At 31.2% G+C, this 19,154-nt stretch overlaps 4 protein-coding genes across 5 annotated transcripts; 2 read left to right on the forward strand and 2 right to left on the reverse strand.

The window, feature by feature from the left end:
* Positions 1 to 315: 315 nt before the first annotated feature.
* Positions 316 to 4,229, reverse strand: LOC105183951 (interaptin). The gene is made up of 9 exons (XM_019841800.2): positions 3,979 to 4,229; positions 3,728 to 3,831; positions 3,503 to 3,657; positions 3,209 to 3,427; positions 3,018 to 3,137; positions 2,667 to 2,902; positions 2,409 to 2,475; positions 1,872 to 2,350; positions 316 to 1,748 (listed from the first exon to the last, which is right to left on the reverse strand). The coding sequence occupies exons 1-9, from the start codon at positions 4,038 to 4,040 to the stop codon at positions 443 to 445; spliced, it is 2,748 nt and encodes a 915-aa protein (XP_019697359.1). The 5' UTR covers positions 4,041 to 4,229; the 3' UTR covers positions 316 to 442.
* A 1,670-nt stretch (positions 4,230 to 5,899) lies between these two features.
* ABCB7 (ATP binding cassette subfamily B member 7) lies at positions 5,900 to 11,349 on the reverse strand. The gene is made up of 11 exons (XM_011142376.2): positions 11,049 to 11,349; positions 8,815 to 9,066; positions 8,524 to 8,731; positions 8,246 to 8,412; positions 7,866 to 8,144; positions 7,617 to 7,791; positions 7,319 to 7,476; positions 7,049 to 7,212; positions 6,792 to 6,921; positions 6,425 to 6,700; positions 5,900 to 6,321 (listed from the first exon to the last, which is right to left on the reverse strand). The coding sequence occupies exons 1-11, from the start codon at positions 11,214 to 11,216 to the stop codon at positions 6,067 to 6,069; spliced, it is 2,232 nt and encodes a 743-aa protein (XP_011140678.1). The 5' UTR covers positions 11,217 to 11,349; the 3' UTR covers positions 5,900 to 6,066.
* A 1,380-nt stretch (positions 11,350 to 12,729) lies between these two features.
* Positions 12,730 to 15,796, forward strand: Pdss2 (Decaprenyl diphosphate synthase subunit 2). Its single transcript, XM_019841803.2, has 7 exons — positions 12,730 to 12,863; positions 13,370 to 13,730; positions 13,801 to 13,929; positions 14,194 to 14,395; positions 14,539 to 14,805; positions 14,888 to 15,043; positions 15,149 to 15,796. The coding sequence occupies exons 2-7, from the start codon at positions 13,396 to 13,398 to the stop codon at positions 15,302 to 15,304; spliced, it is 1,245 nt and encodes a 414-aa protein (XP_019697362.1). The 5' UTR covers positions 12,730 to 12,863; positions 13,370 to 13,395; the 3' UTR covers positions 15,305 to 15,796.
* Positions 15,797 to 16,558: 762 nt separating this feature from the next.
* On the forward strand, positions 16,559 to 18,876 carry LOC105183929 (nudC domain-containing protein 1). 2 transcript variants are annotated; one of them, XM_019841801.2, is made up of 5 exons: positions 16,560 to 16,800; positions 16,959 to 17,513; positions 17,745 to 17,940; positions 18,160 to 18,533; positions 18,626 to 18,876. In XM_019841801.2, the coding sequence occupies exons 1-5, from the start codon at positions 16,686 to 16,688 to the stop codon at positions 18,823 to 18,825; spliced, it is 1,440 nt and encodes a 479-aa protein (XP_019697360.1). In that variant the 5' UTR covers positions 16,560 to 16,685; the 3' UTR covers positions 18,826 to 18,876. The 2 variants fall into 2 exon arrangements, with proteins under 2 accessions (XP_011140679.1, XP_019697360.1); XM_011142377.3 differs by having other exon boundaries at positions 16,559 to 16,800; positions 16,959 to 17,940.
* The last annotated feature ends 278 nt before the right edge of the window (positions 18,877 to 19,154 follow it).

Raw genomic sequence — 19,154 nt, forward strand, 5'->3', positions numbered from 1 at the left:
AAGAAAAACAAAAACACTACCTCTTCTCATCGGAAATATATTGCGTCATAAAAAACCTGGCATGGAATGGTCATTTGCTAACTCACATGCAAATAGAACTATCAAGCATAAGATCAAGAATTAAGCGCTTTTTTTAGCTTTTACTTATAATTGTTATGATTTTTGGCTCCTTATAATTATAATAATAATTTCTTAAGGCGATGTGTTTGTTTTTTGAATGATTTTTATTTTGAATAAAATATATCTAATATTCAGTGACATACTCGGACAAATTGATAAAAACTTCAATACACTAGAAAAAATATAATGCACACATTTTCTCTTTTTGGATATCTTTTCAGCTGTGTTTACACTAAAAGTTTGGTAAAATTGAAGAACATAAGTAGAAAGCAGTTTTTATATTATTTATTATGGACTATCTTCAGTGGTTTCTCCCAAACTTTTAATGGGATTTACTGCAAGTACCTCTGACTTTATTTTCTATGTGGTTGTCTTCAAATATATCTTTAATTACATCTCGTTTTGGTTTTGAGTGTGTAGGTACACCTCGATAAAGATTCTGTGTTATTTGCATTCTGCTTACTACATTATGATTCTTAAATTCCTGATTTAGAAACTCAATGTTTTCGTTATCATCTATAGCTTTCATTGTAGCCAGCAGCTTTTCTTTATTATAATTAATTAATTTCTTTTTTGTGTCTGTTGTGTGTTTTACATCTATTATCTCATCTCCTATCTCATTAGCCTGTTTAGCATGATGTGATGCTTGTACAATGTTAGATAATGCATTAATATTTTCTGCCTCTGATAAAGCATTCAACCTATTATTTGTTTCTACATTGAAGTCATCTTCTTTTAATGTTTCTTCTTCGTCATTATAATTTCTCGTTCTTGGTGTTTCCTCTACTCGAAGTCTATGATATTCTTTTATTAAATTATCCATGGAATAATCATTCTCTTCAGGATGATGTAGCACAGCTTTGTCCTCATTACATATTGCTCTAAAATCTTCAGTTTTTATATATTCTGTGAGGGTTTTTGTTTTATATTCCTCGTGTGCTTGTTGCAAATTATCTTGAACTTCTTTTTCTGGACTTAACAGGTTATTAATTTCTTCATTCGTATTATTTTGTTTAAACATATCTTTATAAACATTATTATATGATATATCAGTATATACTGGCTCTTTTTCTAAATATTCTTTTTTTTCCTTCTTATATTCTTCCTTTCTTATATCTGTAAAGGAATTATCTACATCATTATTTTCCGAAAGTTCTTCCGGCCTGTTCTTCAGCTTTTTCTCAGAAATCTGTGCAGAAACTTCTATATCTTGTGAATAGATATCATCTAGAGTGTCATTAGATATCATCTGTAGCTTTGTATTCTTCAGCTCGAATGGTTCCTTAATTTCCGACGTGTTGTATCCTAGATGAGTAGTATCATTACAAGATTTTGAGAATTGTTCCTTACTATACTTAGTTACATCGGCTTCATATTCTGTAGAAAAGTACTCTTCATTTCTATCTATCTTTTCTTCAGAATCAACTTCAGAGTCACTGTCATCAAATTTTTTATTTCTATGATGTTGCAATATATCTGACTTGCTCTTGTAGTTGAATTTTTGAAAAGCTAAATCTTTCACTAGACGCGTGCTTAATTCCTTTTTTTCTTCACCATCACTATAATGGATGTCTACTTTTTTTATATCATCTAAGGTATCAGATGTATCGTCTATGCCATTAATTAATCTATAACAGACATAACAGAATGGCTGTAATCCCATAATTATATTTGTCGACTGTTCATGAGCACAAAAAAATATACATATATAAAAACAAATATAACATAAAAAAGTGATTGATATTACGTACCTTGCATATAATTCTCTAGATTTCTGCATATTACTCGTTGAGCAATATTCGATATTATGTTCACTGACATTATCACTTTCTCCATCATCAAAGAAATAATCAGATTCAAGCTCCATTTCTTTTTGTAAATTCTGCGAAGTTTGACTTTTTATTCTATTAAATAACTTTCTCAATCTGCCATTTTCGTTTTTATCATTAAGGCTATTTCTTTTTGGCATTGACTTAAAGTCTACCGATCCGTTTTGATAGATTGTAATCTTTTCATTATCGGTTACTTCTACTTCTGGATCTCTAAACTTGAACCTCAAATCATTCATAGAATGAGCGTGTTTACGCATGTGTGACTTTTGTAATCGAAACTTTCGTATTTGGTACAAACTCGCCATTGTCTCCGATTTCAATTGATTTTCCGAATGGTTAGCACTATTTGTTTTAGATACTTTTGTATCATCATTAGGCTCCAGAGATTCAAGTAGTGGCTGTAATTAATAATAATTAAGTTCGTAAAAAAATTGTAATATATATATTTATTCTCACCAAGCTTTTTGGCAATCCATTTTCATTCTTTTTATTTCTGCCAGATACTTTAACTGCATTGGAGGTGCTAAAAATGTATTAAATATAAACAAAATATATATATATAATAAAATGTGTATGTGTGTGTGTGTGCGTGTGTGTGTGGTGTGCGTGTGTGCGTGTGTGTGTGTGTGTGTGTGTTGCGTGTGTGGGTGTGGGTGTGGGTGTGCGTGTGTGTATGTGTATGATGTGTGTACATATAGGGTATGATTTTTATACCTGATATCGCTGAGATTTGTGAAAGAATGACTATCTAGATTCTTCTCTTTGTTATAAATTGGTAATTGACCATTATAATATAATCTCTTTTCTCGATTGTCTAATAAGCATTCTAAAGTTTTCAATTTCTCTATTGTTTCTTGCAAATTCTTCTGTGTCTCTTTATGTTTAGAAATTTCGATGTGTAATTGATGTTTCATGCTCTTAGTTTCAAGTGCCAGCTTCCTGTGTAATAGCTGTGAATAAAATATTATAAATTACACTTACATATAAAATACAACTAAATTATTCACATTTTTATATGATTGGTTAATTTATATTGCTTATTATTAAACATATATTGAACATTACCTGTATAGTTTCCTGTTGTTGTTGCATTTCATGATTCATGTCGGATATTTGTAATTGTAACTTTTCCCTTTCCCCAAGATTTCGATCTTTACTGAGCTGCAGTAAATGCTTATTTTGCGACTATAAAATTAAATTTGTATGTAAATTTATAACATATTTCATTATATGAATGCGTTGTTAAAGCTACCTACATTCACGGTATAAAGTTCATTTTCTTTCTCTTTTAGCAGATTACATGTGTCCCTATGCAATTCTTTCAATTTCTTATATTTTGTTTGAAGTACTCTTAATTCTTCATGATGTGAATTTATAATTCTTGGTAGTTCTGCATTGGTCCCTTCATAACGCCTAAGTGCAGAATCCTGCCTCTTTTGCAATGCCTTTAATAATCTGTTTTCATTCGCAAGTTCCTGCAAAAAATTATTTCTACGTTACATAAACAAGCTTAGTATTTAGTAGATATTGATATGATCATAAATACTTACATTTAGATGGTAATGTGCATCAGCCAATTGGTTTTGTAATTGTTTGAAACGAAGAATTCTTGCTGACATCACCCTTTGTCCAAGAAAACTTTTATTATTAGATCTTGGTTCATCAGACAATGATTGCTGTTTGATATTGCTTTTATATGGTCCACCTATACATATATATATACAATATAACAAGTCTTATGAAGCAATAATATTCTATTAAATTCTTATACAAACCAAGCAAAGGATTCAAGCATTTTCTGTTTGATGTAAATAATGTATTTTTGCAAGGAGAAATCTTAGATTCCAGCGTTGAGTTTTTTGAATTAGATTTTGATTTTCTGCAATTCATATACTTATTATATTGAATAAGTTTAATTTATGACTTGTATTGCAACATACATATTATTTGAGTATTATGTTAAATAATAATTTAACTCATTTTCGCACGTCATGCAACAGTAGGATATTCAACAAATTTCATTTACCTATCAGATTTTTTATGCACATTAAGTTGTACTACTGGCAAGGTAGATGCTTCAGTTTGCATTTTATCCTCGTACTTAAATTATAACTCGCATTGTAATTGCGTGCGGTTCATTTTTATAATATCAACTTGTCATAAAACTGCCAAATTCATTGCAGTCTGGTCGGCATCCATTACTGTTTCGAATGGTTGTCAAGGTAACATCTATATAAGCATTTAGTAATCAATGTTTTTCTTGTATACGTATCCTAACTTTGGAATATGTATCTACTACTGTGATCAAAAAATAAGGTGAATTTTTCATTTAAACTTCGCGGGTATTATAAAATCATGAAATTATTTTTTGGTGGGTTGGTAGCACTGCATCTATGCAGAGTTTCATGTCAATATATTCAATTGCTGCAGAGCTATACGTGTTTTTGTAAACATACAAAAGTGAGTTTTTCGATTTTTACTATGTCTGATTTTGTTGAGCAAAGAATTTGCATTAAATTTTGTTTGCGGAATGAATATTCTGCCGCGGAAACGTTGAGGATGTTGCAGAAGGCCTTTGGTGATAAGGCTATGTCGCAAAAAAATGTTTACAAGTGGTACAAAGACTTCAAAGAAGGCCGAGAACGAGTTCAAGACGAACAGCGCCCCGGACGACCATCAACATCTACCGATGAAAGCCACGTCAAGGAAATCAAAGATTTACTGTTCGAAAATCGTCGATTGACAATTAGAGACCTTGCTGATGCTACGGGCATTTCATTTGGATCAACCCAAACCATTTTAAAAGATGTTTTGTGCCTCAAACGCGTCAAATCTCGATTGGTTCCAAAAACACTAAATTTTTTGGAAAAAAAGCGTCGCGTTGACATCTGTGAAACAATGATTTCTGACTATCAGGACGTCATGAAACGCATCATTACGGGAGATGAGACTTGGATCTATGCATACGATCCGGAAACAACCGACCAATCGAGCGAATATCGTGCAAAAGGTGAACCAAGACCGAAGAAACCGCGCCAAAGTCGTTCAAAAATCAAGGTCATGTTGACAGTTTTCTTCGATTATCGCGGTGTTGTGCATTATGAATTTCTTCCACCAGGCCAAACTGTTAACAAGGTATATTATTTGAGTGTTATGCGTCGTTTGCGTGAAGCTATTTGCCTCAAGAGGCCAGAATTATGGGCAGACAATTCTTGGTTTTTGCACCACGATAATGCACCGTCCCACACTGCATTGGTTCTTCGAGAACATTTTGCCAAAAATTCGACCCATTTCGTTCCACAACCACCGTATTCGCCTGATTTAGCACCGTGCGACTTCTGGCTGTTCAACAAGCTCAAAAGACCGCTCCGGGGACACCGTTTCGACTCGATTGAGGAGATAAAATCCGAATCGAAAAAAGTATTGAAGGCCATCCCGGAAAAAGACTTTTCTGACTGTTTCGAGGATTGGAAAAAACGTTGGCATAAGTGCATTGTGTTGGACGGGGAGTACTTTGAAGGCGATGAAACTGGTTTGGAAGAATAAAAATTTTTCATTTTATAAACAAATTCACCTTATTTTTTGATCACAGTAGTATATCTCTTTTTGTCATACTTTCTCATACTTTTTGTCGCACTTCTCTGAGATCTTGTTTATTATTTATTGCAATTTATATTTTTACAAATGGACTGTACAAATGATAGCAGTTGGCACTATTATAATCTCAAATATATATAAATTATTCTCAAAATAATCAGTTTATTTAATTCCAGTCATTCGTAATGAGGTACTCATATAACGACGTATGTATATATATATTATTTGTAAAAATTAAACCAAATGTATAAAATTTATTTACTATTACTATTTAATATTACTTGCAATATGTACACTGTTTTTAAAATAAATATTACTGTCTATCATATATATATATATATATATATATATACACAGTACTGCAATTACTGTCTATTATCACCTGAAATAACTTGTTTCTTGTATCTGCTGAGTTTCAGTAATCATGGAACACATTTCAAGCATTGAATTCATATTAAGATTAAGACTTTCACTTTCGGTATTATATAAATATATTTTTACCTATATTACCGTGTCTTTAATTAGTTTTTTCATTCATGGTTCTTTCTTTTTGTGTTTGATTAGTTTTCTTTGTGCCAAAATGTTGAGTATCCCACAATTTGCTATATAGAGAATTTGGTGTTAACAGTAGAGAGTTATGTGTTCCTCTTTCGACTAGATTACCCTGATCTAAAACAAGTATGTCATCGGCATCCATAACCGTCATTAAACGATGCGCGATTACGATCGATGTCCGTTTCTCCGTTGCTTTACGCAGAGCGTCGAGTATGTTCTGCAAACGAAATATTTATCCAAATCAAAAGAAATATTTTTAATTTGGCTTAAAGAAAAGCCTTTACGTAATACAATGAGAAACATGTGATTTGAGAATTTACATGTTCCGTAATAGAATCCAGTGAGGAAGTAGCTTCGTCAAAAATAAGAATGGGGCTATCCTTCAAGATCGCTCTGGCGATGGCAACCCTTTGTTTTTCTCCTCCGCTTAGTTTTAAACCGCGTTCTCCCACGGGCGTGTCGTATCCTTTTGGCCACTTTAATATAGAGTCATGTAGATTTGCCATTTTTGCAGCTTCAAAAACTTCGTCGTGCGATTTTCTCAAATTACCATAATGTAGATTGTAAAATATACTTTCGTGAAAAAGTACAGTATCCTGCAATCCGTAATAAATTGAGATAAAGATGCTGATTGATATTATGATCTGTATATTAATGTAAATGTAAAAAATGCCAGTCATTTCATACTTGTGGCACGATTGAAATGCAATTTCTAAGATCATTTAGATCGATATCTCGAATATCGTGGCCATTGATATAAATATTGCCGCTCTGTGGTTCGAAAAATCTGTACAGCAATCTTACAATTGTCGTTTTGCTACAAAGGAAAGATAAGAAACTGTGTAAAAAATAATTATATTATAGATAATATGACTGAGTACTCGTTATTAAAATTTATACTCAATAATACATATTAAATGTAATTTATATATCCAATACCTTACCCACAACCAGATCCTCCTACGATAGCAACTTTTTTACCACTTGGTATAGTGAATGATATGTCTTTGAAGATAGACTTTCCCTCAATATATTGAAAATTTACATTTTTGAACAAGATATCCGAGGAATTTGGCGTTACGAAAAATCTTATTGCATTTTCCTTTGACTATCGACAAAGAATCGTTTCATTATTCACAGGATATACAAATTATGAGAATTATTTTACTAGTAGATACTGGACAAAGCACTTAATACTTTGCATTTAATCTTACTTTGATAACAGTATCTGTTGTCATTAAGGTAAACATGGTTTGCATGTCGATGAAAGCTTGTCTAACTTCGCGATAAACTGAACCTAAAAACCCTAACGGGACCGAAAGTTGGAACAATAAAGCGTTCACCATTACAAGGTCTCCAACAGTCATGGTACCTGAAACAAAGAGATAGAAAGATATTATATAACGCATACATGCTGATTTTATTACAAATATCAACTAAAATCTGATTAAATTCTAATGCATGTATGAACAAAATGTAATTAATTTAAATATGATTACGTGATATATTTACCATTCATTATGTTTTGTGCTGCCATCACCATTATGAGACTCAATGCGCCACTGAAAATAGCATTTTGACCGAAATTTAACAGAGCTAAGCTCGTACTGGTCTTGAGGGATGCTGCTTCATATTTCTTCAGAGATTGGTCGTATCGTTCCGCTTCAAACTTTTCATTGTTGAAATACTAAAACAGAAAAAAATTGTTAAAAGAATCCCTGTGAAAAGGAATCAAGTGGATTCTATTATAATGGTACTGACTTTTACTGTCTCATAATTGATGAGTGAATCAATCGCTTTATTGCCTGCTTCATTTTCTGCTTGATTCATATGAATTCTGTATTTAGTGCGCCATTGAGTAACGCCCAGAGTAAAGGCAGTATAAATGCCTACGCAACTCAGCGCTACAGCTGAGTATTCCGGCCCGCATTTTATTCCCAAAATTGTACTAACTAATGCCAATTCAAATACTGTGGGTACAATATTAAATACCATGGCGTTCAAAACAAAATTGATACCACGACTACCGCGATCTATCGTCTGAAAAGAAAGAAAATGCATCATGAAAGAGCGCAGTTCTTTCCAATATTCAGATTTAACTAGAAAAAGGAGCAGAAAATAAATTAAATGAGATATATTACTTTCGACAGAGCACCGGTCTGTCTGCTCAAGTGAAAGGCCATATCGAGATTGTGTAGATGTAGAAAAACGTTTTGCGCTATTTTACGAATGGAATGTTGTGCGACCTTTGCAAAAACTGCATTTCTGAGTTCACTGAAGCCCGCTGCTCCAGCTCGCGCTATTCCATCTGTCAAAACGAGAGTTAGATCACAATTATTTGACGCACAATTTGTATCACAAATTTCTTCGTTAAAATACCAAGGTAATCAGGGAGGATAAGATACATGAAAGTTCTTACATCCTACCAGCAGTGATGTTGCTACAGTTGCGACTGTCGCGGGTGCAGTTGTTAAACCTATTACAGCACTACCGGTGGTTGCTACGCTGTGGGTATTTAAAAAGTCCACTGCATACTTAAAAGTAAATGGTACAATGACATTTAAAACTTTGGCTCCTACAAGTAGACCCACCGCTATCTTAACTCTCTTTCGTATCTCTGGATCATCCTGCAATAATTATACGCAATGAGAATTGTATTATGAATAATTGTGCACAATAGCATCTTCATATCATTTTTTATATCACTTACCTCCGGCCAGATGTATTTGAGCATAGCTTTGAGCATGTCTGTGCTGGTGATTTCTGGTTTATCTTGTAGATCGATCGCATCTCTACTTAAACTTGACACACCGGGATGGAAACAATTTCTCTTCTGTTGACCAGGTTTTGATCCAGTTAAGCTAGCGACAACCGACGTGAATTTCACCGGTGGCACGATAGATTTAGATTGCGGTACATTTTTCTTTTTCTGAGCACGCTCTATCACGTTACCACTGCAACACTGTAGAACAATAAAGTCTACATTACATTATATACCATCTCAGTATATTTGGAACAAATTAAATGATATGATTAGAGGAAGCTTGATAAATATACATTAACAAATTTATTTTTTGCCAAATATGTAGGTGCACTGAAAGATAAATTCATGTTTAAAAATAATCAACATTTCTAAAAGAATCGTAAATATTTAATCTTTTGATAGATAGTCAATAAAAGAAAAACTAAAAAAATAATTTAATTATAATTTATTATTATACAGCTTTTTTTTGTAAAATTAATGATATATTCAATCTTATATTTAATAAAAAATTATATATATAAAAATACATTTCTATATTATACTACACACCTTAGATATCACATAAATAATATGAGTTTATTTTAGAAAAGCTATAAATTATTGCTTTTTAGATATAAAGATTTTACTGTTTTTTCCATTGCATTGAGTGATATATCTAAAATGTTAATATATTCTTCTACAAGACCAATTGCGATTACAAAACTCGAAGTTTTAAATTTGATGTTCCTCATATTATTTAAAGCATATATATATTTTATTCTTTTCAAGTTTAAGACACTTATTCCTAGTTTATTAATTATATATTGTTCATCCGAATCAAACATTTCACCATAAATTTTTACTTTCCAATGATTTCTTTCTAATCTTGTATTTGATATGAACAATGTCATTATTGCATTATAATTCAAACCATCATGTATAAATGACATGTTCATGTGGAAATTATTAGATATAATAAAATCCAGCTTATTCTTTGAAATATTCAAACATCTCTGTACATCAGAAATATCAAAATGAACCTCATCTAGTGGATTACAAGGAATGAAAAATCCATATTCAACATATAATTTCAAATTATTATGCGAACCATAATTAATAAAAACTTGAGATCCTTCATCAAAAGATTTCAAAGTAATAATTTGATAAAATTGTTTCTCAATCTTATCTTTGATAACAGATACTGTGGTAGCAGTATTTACATCATGATTAAATAAATCTAAGAATGGTGCTAGAGCCAAATTATTAGGCTGTTTTATGTTAAATGTATCCATTTTGCACAATTTACTATCAATGTATATTGCTCTTGTATTAACAACATAATATGCCCATTTGTATTTTGTAAATGTTATTATCTTCTGCATATGCATATTACAATGTGTACAATGACTATTATTAATTACATTTAAGTTTTTTATAGCTTTTGTTAGCAGAATAAAATCATTTTTTAATTCATGCGCTTGATGCAAAGAATCCAAAATAAAGTTTGGCAATGTTTCTTTTTCTTTATTAGAACAGAAATCTGGATTTGTGAAAGATTGTGGCAGAGTTTTCAGATAAAGATACCATTTTGAGTCTATTCCTAAATGAGCTTCATATACAAGAAACACTGAGAGCATACATTGAGAACTAAAAATATCAGTGTTATTAAGAAATAAAATCTTAATATTACTTTGTAATAACACATCTGTTGTTATCAACATCTGTAATGGCAATTGTATCAATATTTCATTACTCTTTATATGCTTTAATGTTTTTAAGCCTCTGCCTGTAATAGGGAAATATTCTGGTATCAAATGATGAATCATCAAGCAGTTTTCATCCAAAAGCCAAGACTGTAAACATATTAAAGACTCATCAATATTTTCATTCAATTTTGTAAGATTCAACTTCTTCTTTTGGTGACGTTTCCTTGATGTACGACCCATTGTGTATATATATTATATATATAAGTAGATTTATATCTGTAGAAGCAATACGACAGCGATCTTTACATATTACTTTTTATACTGTATATTCGTTCAGTTTTTTACATAAAACGTATAAAATCATGAAGGTAGATGTAATATAATAAAAGATAACTGCAATATTTTACAAAATTAATTAAAGATATGAATAAAAATATATTAAAAATATTAGTAAACGTGTAAGATTTAAGTATATATAATTATAGAATATATTACCCGCACATAAAGAAGAGGGAACACAGGATTACGATCAGCAACGTAGAATTTGTTAGATAATCTTAATCGTGTTGAAATATTGGTGGAATATGTATTTTTTGTTGTTATCCATAGTTTCTTATTTCGTAATATTTCGCATTGTAGACGGCAGCACAATATGCTTAGCATTTTTCTCTTCCTTCTCGGACTTCTACGATTTCAGATAAAATATTAATTAAATATTAAAATAAATATCATTACGAGTCAACATGTGTAGCGATCATGCAATCGTGATAACCATATATAACCCCTCTCAGATGAGGCCTGAAACACATAATACTTATGATACCCTACCATCTTTGCAAATTATGCATACTAAAGTCCTGTCTACAAAGCTCGCAGAACACAGACCATAGATCGCAAGATGCAGAAATTGACCAATCATCTTTTTCTCGATCATTTTCTCACATTCGACTGTAATTGGTCAATTTTTGTGCTTGCGATTCTTGGTCTGCGTTCTGCAATTTGTGTAGACGGGGCTTAAGAGCGCTCTAAAGCCAGCGGCACACGGTGCTTGTTTTCGTGCTTTGCTTGTGTTCTATCCATCTTCGGAAATGTACCAATCAGATCGCAGTATTTTCATCCAGCAAGCAATCCAGCACGAAAACAAGCACCGTGTGCCACTGGCTTAAAGCAGCTACTTCGTTCATTTTTGTTGATTGGTCAAATTTCAAACACAGTATGACATCACAGCCATATGCGTGAACATTTACGTAGAGGAATTGACCATTTATGTATCCGATACGAATCACTGTTTTTATGTAGCTATGTGATTGGCTTATTTTTCTGCATGTGTAACAATGGCCGCGTTCAGTAGAACAAAGTGATCAAAGAGCGCTTAGTGATTATTGTCTGTGATTGGAATATTCTTTTAGATTCTTCATAGACCCAGAAGTATTGACCAATCAGGAGCGAGATTCAATGGAAAATCTAGTAATGTTGTCCAACTGTTGAGTCTGCTGAATGCAGCCAATGGCTACGTTCAGAAAACACAACGGTTACACAACGGTTGAGTAAAGCTAAAGCTAAGACTCCATGCATGCGGTGAGCTGCGGCAAATGCTGCGATAACCAATCAGGAGGGAGGCGCAAGTCCGGTTGCGGCAAACTCCGGCATGCGTCTGTCTCCTGATTGGTCACCGCAGCCGTTTGCCGGAGCTCACCGCATGCATGGAGTCTTAGCTTAATTCGTCAACGTTATTGGCCGCGTTCAGTAGAACGAAGTGATCAGAGAGCGCTTAGTGATTATTGTCTGTGATTGGAGCATTCTTTTAGATTCTTCATAGACCCAGAAGTATTTACCAATCAGGAGCGAGATTCAATGGAAAATCTAGTAATGTTGTCCAAGTATTGAGTCTGCTGAATGCAGCCATTGGTCTGAGTGTAAGGATCTAACAGTAAGGACCAATAGTTACTAAGTGTTCACTGAGCGCTTAGTAACTATTGGTCTTTACTGTTAGATCCTTACACTCAGACCAATAACGTTGACGAATTACTCAACCGTTGTGTAACCGTTGTGTTTTCTGAATGCAGCCCTTTGGTCTGTTCTTTTCAGTTGCGGAACTAGTGCAATAAGTTAAAATGAGACAACTATATTTTTTCTCACTTTAACTTATCGCACCAGTTCAGTAGTGCAGCTAAAAAGAACTGACCAATTATGTCCGGGAGTGTATACAAAAATCTCATACACAAATAACATTCCAGTTCACAATACGATTTAAACGAGTGTCAAGAGACACAGCGTTTCCGTGATATCATTTAATTCATCTAGCAAACGGTAAGTCTTGACAAGTTAAACAAAAATATAATTTTACTTACAATCATCAGATGCAATGAATTTACACATGCACCGTATAAATCAAATATTTGACCTTATTTTTTATCGCGACATGAATAAACAATTCTTTTGAAAGTTGATTTTGACAGCATATGTCAGTTATTTTTTATTTTTTATTAAATATTTCATTCTCAAAATTCATGATTTAGATTAAATCACTGAATTAACATAGTAATTTCATGTTTAAGTAAATTTTCATGTAAAATTTTTATTTACATTTTATAGATGTTAATTCAATGTTGACACTTTTTATCTTTGATAGAGATTTTTAAATGTTTTTAATGCATTGCATTTTTAAGGTGAGAGTAAGATATATATGGTTGCATGAGAAAATGGTAGAAAATTAGGTCAGAAGAGAAAGTTCTGATATCTCTTCTGTTATTATTATTTTTCTTTTTATTAAATTTGAAGTCGTTTGATATAATTTTTTGTGGATTATTTGCTAGCACAAGCTTAAAAGATAGGATTAATAATGTCTGCTAATATGGCTATACTGAAATTTTGGAGGAAAAGTAATCCTATAGCTTTATGGAAGATACATAATATTTTTCAAATCCAAAGAACAATTAGTATTTCTGCACAAAAGAGATTTCTCCTTAGTGAGAATAAAGTAGCAGCAGCAGCAGCAATTACAGCAACAAATAAAAAATTAGACTGGAATAGAGCTATGTCAGAAGCAGAAAAAATCGTTGGATATCCAACATCATTTTTAAGTTTAAGATGGCTATTGAGTGATGAGATTGCAAATATTGCTTTGCACTTAAGGAAGTTGGTTGGATCGAACCATCCTTTATTAAAAACAGCCAAGTAAGTGCTATAATTGATAATATATTTTAAAAAATAAAAGATTTCATTTGTATTTTATTTTATATTGTAGAAACATTATTTTTAATGGACATAACAACATACAGGCATTTGGTCTTATTGTATTGTTAATCTCCAAAGCTGCTGGTCATCTGAACGTGAATCATATAGAAGAAGATAAATCAGCAGGTGTATTACACAGGTACAATATATATAATAATATAAAAATAATATATATAATATATATAATATAAAAATGGTGTTAATTAGATGGAAGTATACAACACTATATCTATGTCCTGAAAGAAAAAGTTTTTATTCAGTTTCACTATTAATATTATTTTGTACACAAGAATTATAATATTTGGTTTGATTAAATTAAATATTTCTATAAAAGTTTAAAATATAAGAGTTATAATATCTAATTACACCTAATTACAACATTAGAACTTGGAATATGTTTCAGCCAAAGAGCATTGGCTGAAATTACAGAGATGATACGTACTAGTGGTTTGATACATAAGGGATTAGTAAATATAGATGTAAATGGATCTTTAGGAGCTTCAGAAATGGACCATATGACGTTTGGCAATAAAATAGCCTTGTTAAGCGGTGATTATTTGCTTAGCAATAGTTGTGCTGAATTGGCAGCTCTTAGAAATCAGGATGTATGTATTATATATACATGTTTATTGTTTTCTGTGTTTGCAAAGTATTTCATATAAATTAAACCATGTGTATAATTATATATGTGTCTCATAACTTATAGAAATATTTTAATATATAAATATAAATATGTTATTCTCTTCAGATTACATTCCTGATATCATCTGCACTGGCAGATTTAGCTCAAGCAGAATTTGTAGCACGCAGGGATAATCAGAATTATCCTATACCATCCATACCGCCTAAAGATCGTACAGGTTATGCATTGGAAGAATGGGAGCTTCTAAATATTTATGGTGCTGGATCGTTACTTGGAAAAAGTTGCCAAGGTACATTGAAATTAGCTGGACACAGTAATGAAATACAGGAAGAAGGTCATAAATTTGGTCAGCATCTTTCTTTAGCTTGGCAGGTAATGGCATTTGAGAAAATACATTTTAATATATTTTTATAATAATTCTATAAACAACTTTATATTTGATAACATTTTACAGGCTTACTTGGATTTAGCCTTATGCATTAATAAAGACGAGGCAATATTACATAATTTATGTGCTGCACCAATTATGTTTCATGTGGAACATGATCCATCAATCTTAGTGGAACTCGACAAAGGACTCAAATCAGTTGAGAATGTTGACTATATGAAAGTATGAGAGACAATATGTTGTATAATTTACATGATCGATTTTATTTTTCATTGTCTTTATTTATACTTAATGAATGAAATATTATATAAATAATGTTTTGCGTAGGTACTTGAAATTGTCACAGCTGGCCCAGGCATTGAACTAACTAAAGAACTCGTGAAAGAACACTCACGAAGAGCAATGGAAGCTTTAAACGTATTTGAAGAAAGTGATGCTAGAAAAGCACTATCGAATATTATTGCCGCCATAGGTGATTTTTAATGAAAAATTATGTTATTTGTGTTACACTCGGAAGTTGTACTTATATATATGTATTACATATCAAACAAAAATACTACACAAAAAATATCCGAGGTTGAACTACAAAGAATTTAAAGAAATTTAAAAGAATTCTAGGAAATGAAAATATTAACTTGATATATATATCATAAAATTAATATATAGACTAAAATAAATGTGAGTGCATAAGCCTGTTCGTTTTGTCTGTACTGCTGAACTGCTGCAACAAGTTGAAGTGAGAAAACCTACGTTTGTCTCACTTTAACTTAATGCATCAGTTCAGCATTGCAGACAAAACAAACAGGCCTCATGTGTATACATTTCTACTTGAATTTATACGCATGTACATATATAAGGGATATAATGAATTATTTTCCCTATGTTATAGATAGAAACTAAGTAAATATTAAAGAACTTCTCGTGTTAGACAGTATTAATTAAGGAAAATTTATTACATGTTAGATAGTATTAATTAAGGAAAATTTATTTTTAATTTTTAGGAAAAGGTATTTGTATTTAAAAGTAAACACGATTTTATATACATTATATATATATATATATTTGTATGTTTATATCAAAATGTTACTATTCAAATATTTGATATATGTTAAATTTATATTCCATTGTATTATAAAAACTATTAAATTATTTTTTATAGACATATAATAGACATTTTATTATCTGCAGTAACTTGAAATGGAAATTAAAAGTCATTTTTATATTTTATGAATATTTTTGCAATAGGCAATTTTTATATAATACACTGTGATCATCGTGCCATCTGATATAAGAATAGTTTTATTATCATTTATCGATCATTAGTAACATATTTGATCCATTGAAAATAGCCGCAGTGTTAAATTCGCTTTTTTTCAAAGAAATTTCTGAATAGATGTACACACTGGTGCAATGAGCTAAATTGAGACAAGTATATTTTAGATATGTTCGTTTTCGAAGAGCTTCTGAACTAGTAAGTATAATAAAAATAAAATATATACTTTTTTTTTCACTTTAACCTATTATACTATTCAGAAATTTCTCAGGAACGGATAGATTTCTTGTCTTTACCGAACAATAGCGTTTACCGAAAAATAGAAATTCATTTTATTTTGATTTTATCAGATACTTGGTGTATTAATGCTAATATTGAGTGGAAGAGAGGGAGGCAGACAGTAAAGAAGAGAGAGAGAGAGAGAGAGAGAGAAAGAGCAAGAGGGAGAAAGACGGTGAGAGAGAAAGGAGACAGAGAGAGGGAACGAGTGCATGTTGCAGGTTATCTTGTTAAAAAGTGTCATTCGTGTGTACAAATTTGATTTTTTTATGTAATGTTAAATTAATATTTCTTGCAAATAAAACGGTTGCAATGACAGAAATAATTGAGTTACGTCCTGATAAAAATTTGATAAACTCATCTTTTGAAAAGTATCAGTTTTGTACCGATGTTATTTCTATAATTTCTGAAATCAGTCTAAAGAAGCGTAAGTTCAATCCATATATTAACGTATTTTAAAATGTCATTTTATATGTACATTTTATAAATATGATAAATATGATGATAAAATGTCATTTTAAATGTACATTTTATAAATATGATGTCGAAATATACATTTCTTTTAATAAGAAAATGATATTTTAGATGTATATAGGTTAGAGCCAAATCAAAATCAAGAATCTTGGTTGGAAACAAGACTATTCGCATTTCATAATCACTTGTATAAAAATGCATATGATATGTCATGTTGGTTTATTGATGAAGATTGGACTGTTTGGCGTTTCAATAAACATAATTCCTTAGACCAAATGCATATATTACATACTACAAAAGCTGATTTATCAAAAATATTATATAATCCATCTATTGGATTTACTTGTAATAAAATTTCAACAATTTCTGATGGTGGTGAAAAGCTAGAAATATTAATAGGAGATACAGGACAAAATGTAAAAGTTTTTACAATGGATCCTATAAAACCTGGAATTATCATGAATGTGCAATATGTACAAAAAAGTTCAAGGATTATTGTAACTATGTGTACTATTGCTAATAATGATCCAAAAAAATATACACAGCTTACATTGTTATCATATAACTTACAGTATGTAGAAAATGAAGTAAAAGATATTGCTTATATTGATAAACAGATATTAAAAGTACAAGGTACTATAGATTATGCCTACATGGAAGAAAATGGTAATTATTTACATTCTATTTGTCAAGATAATATCAGTTTTGATGAAGGAGACATACAGAAATCTGAAATAAAGGTAGAACAATCAAAAAGTGATTCACAAATAAAAATTCCAAAGTATTACTGGTCGCAAGATGAAGATTCACTCACTGTTTGGGTTAAAATACCAAAGCAACATAGCACTAAACAACCTAAAATAAATGTTAAACCATTAAAGTTATCTGTTACAATAGGCAATGAGATTTTAATACAAGGTGAATGCCAGCATAGATTAGAAGAAAATATGGCAACTTGGAGGTATAAAGAAGGCACATTGCAAATTGATCTAACCAAGTATGAAAGCGGACTAATGTGGCATGAATTAATTAAAGGTGACACAGGTGGTGAATGTTTGCCAAATGAAATTCTTGCTGCAGAAATCCACAAAAGGTAATTTATATACTTGATTATTGTGTAGCTTTGATCAATAATATTAATTATATTATTTAGTTTAATTAATAATATTAACTATGTTTAATATTTTTTATAATATTTAATCATATTTGCTTATCTTTTTACTTGTAATTGTTGTATAATTAATTTGTATAATTGAAGTCATAGAAATTATCATGAAATAATTATTTAAGTAATACAGAACGTCGCTTGTAGGCTAGCACATTTGTGCACGGATCAACAAAGTAACAGCATTAGAGAAGGTCAACCTTGTGTGGGCTTTAATGCTGAACAATTAGAAGAATGTGATCTGGAAGGAAGAGATAATTTTTTACAAAGGATCAATCTTTCTACACGAACACTCACACATTTAGCTAGATTGGGAAGTAACAATCATGTATTATTTACATATGAAAGAAAACATGGACAAATGATATGTTTGAGGCACGATCATGATGCTTGTGTTTGGGTAACAGATGATACATGTGATGACTATACTCAATGGGACATACAACATATTCACAACTTTCCTGGATTTGGCTATGTTGAAGCTAGTAAAACTAACAAGAAATTTTGTGTAGCTCCAATTGGTAAAACATAAAACAATAATCTTAAAATATGTTACAAGAATAACTGGAAAAAGAAAAATAGCATTAATTTATTTAAATTTATTTCTTTATAGATGGCTCATATATAGCTATAGCAGAACATGCCAGGCATATATTCCTGTACGAAAAGCCTGATATCAAGGCAAAGACCGCTAAACAAAGAATTGTAGATCTTTCTTACGAAAGTTCGCCGATTATGGGTGTTGTTGCTATGAAGACATACTTGATTGTACTTTTGATAGATAAATTGTATTGTTTACAGATTCCTAAGTAATATTTCTCCTAAGTATTAATTGACTGGAATAAATAGTCTGTCCATAAAATACATGATTGATATAATTTTTGAATTTTATAAGTCAAAAATATAACTATATATACATATACAGGATGATCAAAAATTCCCGCATTACAGGACATGATATTTTATGCTAAAACAAACAACTTTTTCCTTCAGCAAAATTGCATTCGATAAGTAGTTTTTGCAAAATAACGTGTTAAAGTTAACGAATAAGGCCCACAACTTAATAAGTTCCACAACTTGCTTTAAACTCCGTTTAAAACAAGTTGTGGAACTGGGCTTAAATGCTCTTGTCCATGTAGCGC

The sequence above is a fragment of the Harpegnathos saltator genome, unplaced genomic scaffold, assembly GCF_003227715.2.
Source record: "Harpegnathos saltator strain DR-91 unplaced genomic scaffold, Hsal_v8.6 scaffold45, whole genome shotgun sequence".
Taxonomy (NCBI): Eukaryota; Metazoa; Arthropoda; class Insecta; order Hymenoptera; family Formicidae; genus Harpegnathos; species Harpegnathos saltator.

Coding starts and splice junctions, on each gene's coding strand:
- ABCB7 (XM_011142376.2), bottom strand. CDS start 11,216: ATGCTAAGCATATTGTGCTGCCGTCTACAATGCGAAATATTACGAAAT. Junction 8,413..8,523: donor AACATCACTGCTGGTAGGAT/GTAAGAACTTTC, acceptor TCGTTTTGACAG/ATGGAATAGCGCGAGCTGGA. Junction 8,145..8,245: donor AGACCGGTGCTCTGTCGAAA/GTAATATATCTC, acceptor CTTTCTTTTCAG/ACGATAGATCGCGGTAGTCG.
- LOC105183951 (XM_019841800.2), bottom strand. CDS start 4,040: ATGCAAACTGAAGCATCTACCTTGCCAGTAGTACAACTTAATGTGCAT. Junction 3,832..3,978: donor GTGCATAAAAAATCTGATAG/GTAAATGAAATT, acceptor TATGAATTGCAG/AAAATCAAAATCTAATTCAA. Junction 2,476..2,666: donor ACAAATCTCAGCGATATCAG/GTATAAAAATCA, acceptor ATACATTTTTAG/CACCTCCAATGCAGTTAAAG.
- LOC105183929 (XM_011142377.3), top strand. CDS start 16,686: ATGACAGAAATAATTGAGTTACGTCCTGATAAAAATTTGATAAACTCA. Junction 17,941..18,159: donor GCTGCAGAAATCCACAAAAG/GTAATTTATATA, acceptor CGTCGCTTGTAG/GCTAGCACATTTGTGCACGG. Junction 18,534..18,625: donor ATTTTGTGTAGCTCCAATTG/GTAAAACATAAA, acceptor ATTTCTTTATAG/ATGGCTCATATATAGCTATA.
- Pdss2 (XM_019841803.2), top strand. CDS start 13,396: ATGTCTGCTAATATGGCTATACTGAAATTTTGGAGGAAAAGTAATCCT. Junction 13,731..13,800: donor CCTTTATTAAAAACAGCCAA/GTAAGTGCTATA, acceptor TTTATATTGTAG/AAACATTATTTTTAATGGAC. Junction 14,396..14,538: donor CAGCTCTTAGAAATCAGGAT/GTATGTATTATA, acceptor TATTCTCTTCAG/ATTACATTCCTGATATCATC.